Source organism: Mytilus edulis, chromosome 9 (assembly GCF_963676685.1).
Source record: "Mytilus edulis chromosome 9, xbMytEdul2.2, whole genome shotgun sequence".
NCBI classification, from domain to species: domain Eukaryota; kingdom Metazoa; phylum Mollusca; class Bivalvia; order Mytilida; family Mytilidae; genus Mytilus; species Mytilus edulis.
This window is the reverse complement of record NC_092352.1, coordinates 29,614,619-29,622,480: the sequence shown is the minus strand read 5'-3', so window position 1 is coordinate 29,622,480 and position 7,862 is coordinate 29,614,619. Positions and strand designations below refer to the sequence as shown.

At 34.2% G+C, this 7,862-nt stretch overlaps 1 protein-coding gene across 1 annotated transcript; it reads left to right on the top strand.

Moving 5' to 3' along the window:
- The first annotated feature begins 1 nt into the window (after position 1).
- Positions 2 to 6,739, top strand: LOC139488043 (methylated-DNA--protein-cysteine methyltransferase-like). The gene is made up of 4 exons (XM_071273360.1): positions 2 to 110; positions 2,240 to 2,411; positions 4,083 to 4,234; positions 6,310 to 6,739. The coding sequence occupies exons 2-4, from the start codon at positions 2,257 to 2,259 to the stop codon at positions 6,570 to 6,572; spliced, it is 570 nt and encodes a 189-aa protein (XP_071129461.1). The 5' UTR covers positions 2 to 110; positions 2,240 to 2,256; the 3' UTR covers positions 6,573 to 6,739.
- Positions 6,740 to 7,862: the final 1,123 nt, after the last annotated feature.

Sequence of the window (7,862 nt, the reverse complement as noted above, 5' to 3'; positions counted from 1 at the left end):
AATCCGAACGACTGTGATACGATTCCGGAATTATATTTTGAGTTGTGATTAACAGTTTAAGCCTGTGGTACTTTTTTAATGACAGAAGCATTTGAAAGATCATGCAAAAGGTTGTTCTTGTCAAAATTATGGACACACGTCTAGTTTTAGAAATAACACATCTTAATCATTTCCCGCCAAAATGTTTCTGATACAGACAATATATAATTAAAGTACATATCTATATTGTTCTATATAAACTAGACTAGATACAAACACAGGCACTTATCTCAGAAAAACAGTTTTCTATACCTTAAAATATTACACAAGGTACTTGACTCACATTTTTTGAAAAATGTCAGCCTGTTGAATATGCCGATTTCCCAGTTGTCACGCCACTACATTTACTTTTTATACAAAAATCTTATTGAGGTTTCTACACAATTAGGGGGAGATCCTGATCCTGATCCTAAGGTCAATAATTGACACTACTGTTCTCTGTGTGCTATCTTCCTCCTCTTATGGTACACCGTTGCTCGAGGTAGGACCTTTATCGGGAACCTGCAATCAGGTGTTTTTAAGTTCCGAATTTCGGGATCTGGGAATTCTTTTTTCTAGTTTTGGGATGTCAGGATTTAAATTTCTAAGTTTGGGACCTCAGATTCATGTTTTTAGCCCGGGATTTCTGGATTAGGACCCCCTCCCCCTCAATGGTGTATCACGCCTACTTTTGTTGTTGAAATCATCCATAGCAGGCCTACCAAATATAAAAAAGAAGATGTGGTATGATTGCCAATGAGACAACCTTTGACAAGAGACCAAAATAACACAGACATTAAAACTATAGGTCACTGTATGGCCTTCAACAATGAGCAAAGCCCATACCGCATAGTCAGCTATAAAAGGCCCCGAAATGACAATGTAAAACAATTCAAACGAGAAAACTAACGGCCTTATCTATATAAAAAAATGAACGAAAAACAAATATGTAACACATAAACAAACGACAACCACTGAATTACAGGCTCCTGACTTGGGACAGGCACATACATAAACAATGTGGCGGGGTTAAACATGTTAGCGGGATCCCAACCCTCCCCTAACCTGGGACAGTGGTATAACAGTACAACATAAGAATGTCAAAGTATGTCAATTGTGGGATCAGTTCGTTGGTCAGAAAGGTCAATAGTCCGAAGGGTTGTTGGTCCCAAGGGTACTAGTTGGTAATACTCCTTTAATAATCATCTCCCTAGTAAGTAGGGGATGGACAGGGCTGGAACTGGGGAGATATGGGGCGAGAAAAAGGAGACAAGGGACGGGGAACCAGGAGTGAAGGGGGCGGGAACCCGGGAGTGTCAACATAGATAAGAGGGGGGACGGGGTAGAGGGGCAGAAAGCGCTGGTCTAAGGGGCGGGGTTATATTCTCACAGATTAGCAAGCCGACAAACAAAATTTATGTATGTTTCCCGCTAACCTTCCAACTTTTTATTCCAGTATAGATTGCGTATCCAAAATAGGTGTTGCTACAATTAACATACCTACCATATCCTATATCTAATAATACAAAATAGAACAAAATAATTTGAACCTAGGGTTGACCCTACTCTCTTCTGAATCTGTCCTTGGACTATATATTAATATGGAGTTTATATGGAGGTTAAGAAACGTGGAATGTCATTCGATTGCAGGGCTTCTCAGAGTAACCCCATTAGGTCACTTAAAACAAAAACAAACAAAAAAATGAAGACTGGCGTTCTATGACGCTTTGGTAATCTAAAAGACACTTGTAAACATAAAGCAATTGATGGTTGCAGCGAGATGAGAGTCATACAATCTCGCATTATAGAGGAAGAACACCGTTAACACAATTAAGGGGGGGTGTACACCCCCTCCCCCCTCGAGTATAATAAACAATACAGTATACATAGTTGCAAACACAAATAAGAAACAACAGTTTTCGTATATATATATATAGGAGTATACATAAAACCTTTGTCTCAGGCAGACCTCTAGAAAGTTAAAAAAAAGAATACTGTGAGTAGGCTGAATATATCTAGCTGAACTGCAGGAGGCACTAAGGGAAGGTGCTATATGGCTATATATGTAAAAATTTGATTTTTCCATATGCATCAAGGCAGGTTGGCTTTACTTCAGCACCACATATGCTTTTGTTAAGTAGTTGGTTAAAGAATATTAATCACATTATATCTTTACCGTTTGAATATGGTACTTAATCTCATCTTGTATTGCATTTTTTAGAGATAAGTAATATAGCCATGCCACAACGTAAGATCATATGTAAATATGGACCAACAAACAGCTACATTGTCAGTTCACCAATAGGAGATGTGGAAATAATTAGCTGTCCAAAGGGTCTTCACTCAGTTAAACAAGTTGGAGATACAGATGAATATTTTTCACCAGATACAGGGTTTGTTTGCTTTTAAGCCAGCTAGTTGAATGGTCATTAGTTAATATATGAATGAACTCATGCAATGTTGTCAGAATTTTTGTATCCACAACTCTAGCAGTGACTTTCATTCATCTTGTACATGTATTACAGAGATTTTTATGACCTGGACTATCCATGAGATTCTAGCACAGTCTGCAACTGAAATTTTGCTGATTTTTCATCTCTGTTCTTTGCCTTAATTTTGCCTTTACCTAATGTAATAAAACTTATACACAATAATTATAACCACAAAACTTTAACCAGTACAAAATTGGGTACTGTCACTTTTATGTTCTTCAGTTACGTCCCTTTGCTATAATAGCTTTAATTGATTCAGATTTGCAAGCAAAGGGCATCATTTGCATCCCATGAACACACTCCCCATTTATTTCATTGCGAATCATATATTTTATTCTTTATTCAAATAGCATTTTTGTTTAGACTGCAACTTTTGTTGCAGAAGCTCAAAATAGGGATAGTGATGCGGCGGCATTAGCTAACTTCTTAAAATCTTTATATTGTAGAAGGTAGAAGACCTGAATGTTTCATACTTTGTATACATATACCTCATGTTACGAAGTTTCTGTCAGTCACATGTCCAATGTCCTTTACCTCATTTTCATGGTTCAGTGACTACTTCTTATACTGTATGCAATAGGTCTTCTATATTTGGTGTATGGAATGATTGTAAGGTGTACATGTCTAGTTGGCAGTTGTCATCTGACCTTGACCTCATTTTCATGGTTCAGTAGTCAAAGTTAAGTTTTTAAGTACTGGTCTTTTTTTCTAATACTATATGCATTAAGTCAACTATATTTGGTGTATGGAAATATATAATGATCTATATATGTCAGTTGCACAGGTTTTATTTGACCTTGACCTCATTTTCATGGTTCAGTAGTCAAAGTTAAGTTTTTGAGTATTGGTCTTTTTTTCTAATACTATATATATATAGATATATATATGTAATAAGTCAACATTATTTGGTGAATGGAAATATTTTATGATCTATATGTCAGTTGCGCAGGTGTTATTTGACCGTGACCTCATTTTCACGGTTCAGCAGTCAAAGTTAAGTTTTTGAGTATTGGTCTTTTTTTCTAATACTACATGTATATATGCAATAATTAAGTCAACTATATTTGGTGTATGGAAATATTTTATGATCTATATGTCAGTTGCACAGGTTTTATTTGAACTTCACCTCATTTTCAAGGTTCATTGCTCAGTGTTAAGTTTTTGTATTTTGGTCTGTTTTTCTTGAACTATAAGCAATAGGTCAACTATATTTTTTGTATGGAAGAATTGTTAGCTGTGCATGTCTGCCTGGCATGGTTCATCTGACCTTGACCTCATTTTCATGGTTCATTGGTCAATATTTAGTTTTCTTGGTTAATGTTAAGTTTATGTGACAGTTGTTATAAAGCTCTATTTTGTGATTTCTTATTAAATATTGCTAGACTCACACTGTCACACAGATGCCTTATTTGGATTATTAAAACCTGGCAACAATTTGTGAATTTTCAGTATATTTTTAGTATATTTGCAGTATTAAATGTGGGTTTTTTTTTGGTATGAAATTGCTGCAACCGGCTAGATATTTCTTTTGTGTTAACAGTATAAATAGCAGGACAAATTCTTTTGTTTCAGAGTAAATGTTGATGTGAAATTCCAGTTATATAAAGACAATGGCTATACTTACAAGCCTGCCATACAGTGTCTTGAATGGTTACAGTTCTACTTTAAATCTTCAGTGGACCAGCTAAAAATACCCCTTCTCTGTCAATCCATTTTTACTGAAGGTAAGACCCAGATATTATAGATTTAATTTAACTAGTAAGGAATTGGGATGGGTACTTTTATGCATAGGTTTATACTGACAATATTTAATTGCCAGACAGGGTTGTATATCTTACATTACTAGAAGCAAGAAATAAGAGAAAAAGTTTACATTATATGATGTTTGATTGTGACAAAATAAATGGTGTCTGAATTTCTTTTTGAATTCTTTAATCTGATCGTTTAACTCATTCAAATTAATAATAAATTAAGTTTTAAAAAAACCAAGCAAAACACATCAAGAGAAAAAGGTTTTAAAATTGGTTATTAATTGGTTCTGATTTGTTGTTTATTTTAGCCAAATGTCCTTCATGTTTAAAGTGTTCAATAATATTTTCCTAAATGACCAAGCTATAATGATAAAACACCGGGTATCAAGATCTGCAACCACAATTGGATTCCACTAATTTCAGATAAGGATACTCTGTGGGAGTACTGTATTACTTTAAAGAGTCAAATTCTTTTGTAATATCTATGAAATATGGGATTTGCACATACTGTCAGTGTCACTGAATTTGCTAACGATTTTCACTGACTTTTCCTACTTCAGTTTTATGGCAACAGCATTATTTGAATTTGGCTAATTTTAACGTTAGTGAAGTGTTGGTTTTTTTTGTCGAGCCTGCAACTTTTGTTGCAGAAAGCTCGACATAGGGATAGTGATCCTGCGGCGGTGTTAGCTTACTTTTTAAAAGCTTTATATTTTAGAAGGTAGAAGACATGCATGCTTCATACTTTGTATATAGATGCCTCATGTTACAAAGTTTCCGTCAGTCACATGTCAAATGTCCTTGACCTCATTTTCATGGTTCAGTGACCACTTGAAAAAAAAGTTCAGATTTTTGGTAATGTTGAATTCTCTCTTATTATAAGTAATAGGATAATTATATTTGGTATGTGCGTACCTTGCAAGGTCCTAATGTCTGTCAGACAGTTTCCACTTGACCTCTACCTCATTTCATGGATCAGTGAACAAGGTTAAGTTTTGGTGGTCAAGTCCATATCTCAGATACTATAAGCGATAGGGCTAGTATATTCGGTGTATGGAAGGACTGTAAGGTGTACATGTCCAACTGGCAGGTGTCATCTGACCTTGACCTCATTTTCATTGTTCAGTGGTAATAGTTAAGTTTTTGTGTTATGGTCTGTTTTTCTCATACTTTATGCAATAGATCTACTATATTTGTTGTATGGAAGGATTGTAAGGTGTACATGTCTAGCGGGCAGATGTCATCTGACCTTGACCTCATTTTCATGTTTGAGTGGTCAAAGTTAAGTTTTTGAGTTTTGGTTTTTTATCTAATACTATATGCCATAGGTCAACTATATTTGGTGTATGGAAATATTTTATGATCTATATCTCAGTCGCGCAGCTTTTATTTGACCTCAACCTCATTTTCATGGTTCATTGCTCATTGTTAAGTTTTTTTGTGTTTTGGTCTATTTTTCTTAAACTATAAGTAATAGGTCAACTATATTTGTTGTATGGAAGCATTGTTAGCTGTACATGTCTGCCTGACATGGTTCATCTGACCTTGACCTCATTTTCATGGTTCATTGGTCTTTGTTTAGTTATCTTGGTTAATGTAAAGTTTATGTGACAGTTTTTAATAAAGCTTAGGACTATCAACATAATATCAATGATTTGTGAAGAAGGCGAGACATTTCAGTGTGTGCACTCTTGTTTAAATTATTTATCACCATTAACTGCTTTTTGATGAAAGAAACTTTTTCCTTACAAATAACAATGATAAAAAAAAACAGAAAAAAGTTAGATGATTCTTTCAAATGAATGTATCAATAATCAAAGTCGAAAGATACAGTATCTTTTGAAATGATAGGCATGAAGTTTCTTTTTGAAAATGAAAGTCTTCTCGTATATACCAATATTTTTGTTTTTAATGGTAAACGCTATACTGTACAGCTACAAATGTATACAACACAGATCTTGTATTTATTATCTTGAAATTGTGTCAGTTATCATGCATGTATCTAAAAAATGCTATTCAAATTAATCATTACCTCTATTTTTTCACAGGTTCCTTTACTAGTACAGCACAGAAAGTTTTGACAGAAAAGGTTTTATATGGACAGACTATATCATACAAGAACTTGGCTGCTCTATGTGGAAATGAAAAAGCCTGTAGAGCTGTTGGCATGGCAATGAGGAATAATCCGATTTCTTTTATTGTTCCGTGTCATCGTGTCATAACCCATAGTGGTCATCTTGGGAATTATAGTGGTGGACATAAGAATAAGATTAAACAATGGTTACTAAATCATGAAAATGCTATCCCTTGAATTCAGAAAAAAGATTGTCGTTAAGTTACTGATACCCCAACATATCATTATAAGCCATTGCTTGTATAAACTGCAAATGTATTTGGTATTATACAGGGCAGTTGTTCAAATATTGTAAAATCCATTTTGCATTTTTATATATCTTATATTAAAAAATCATAAATAAAGTTATGTTATATTTTACTCTTCCAATATAGGATAATTGTACAACTGTTGATTTGTATATGCTGTAAACAAAGTTGTGTAGGGTATATAAGTCTTTACTCATCTGTCAGTGCTGTTCTTGTCATCACAACTCCTCTAAAACCACACAACAGAATTTCATGAAACTTTGAGATGTGCATACCAGCAGCAAATATTAATGCTATCCTATAAGCTTAAAATTTGGCCTAAATATACTACCGCAGCAGGTTATCACAACTCTTCTGAAGCTACACAACAGAATTTCATGAAACTTTTGATTCAATGTTTTTTATGCCCCACCTACGATAGAAGAGGGGCATTATGTTTTCTGGTGTGTACTTCCTTCCGTTCGTCCGTCTGTCCCCCGTCAGGTTAAAGTATTTAGTCAAGGTAGTTTTTGATTAAAGCTGAAATCCAGTCAACTTGAAACTTGGTACACTTGTTGCTTATGATATGATCTTTCAGATTCTAATTTTAAAGCCAAATTGGGTTTTTGACCACAATTTCACAGTCCACTGAACATAGAAAATGAAAGTGGGAGTTTCAGGTTAAAGTTTTTGGTCAAGGTAGTTTTTGATGAAGTTGGAAGTTCAATCAACTTGTAACTTAGTACACATGCTCCCTATGATATGATCTTTCTAATTTTAATGTCAAATAAGTTTTTTAGCCCAATTTCATCGTCCAATGAACTTGGAAAATGATAGTGTGAGTGTACTTTAAACACATTCTTGTTTCTAGCAGTAATGCATTATGAATTTAAAATTATGGCCATTATATACATTTTGTTAGCACAACTCCTGTGAAACTACACAAAACATTTTGTATTTTATGGACATAATATGTAGGTGTTAAAGTCCATAAAAAAAATTATTAGTTGACTTTTGTAGGAGTTATGAATCTTTGGTCTAAGGTAAGATTTGGTTTGCCCAGTGACAATGTATGTGTGTAGGTATGTGAGCATGTTACATGTTTTTTCATTATATATGGGATTGTTAGATGGGACATATTATGGTAAACTATCCAATTTATCAGTAAGTAAATTTATCATTTTTGGACATTAACTTGGTTCACTTAGTTTAATTATTGATAGGATAGATAAAAGTAAGC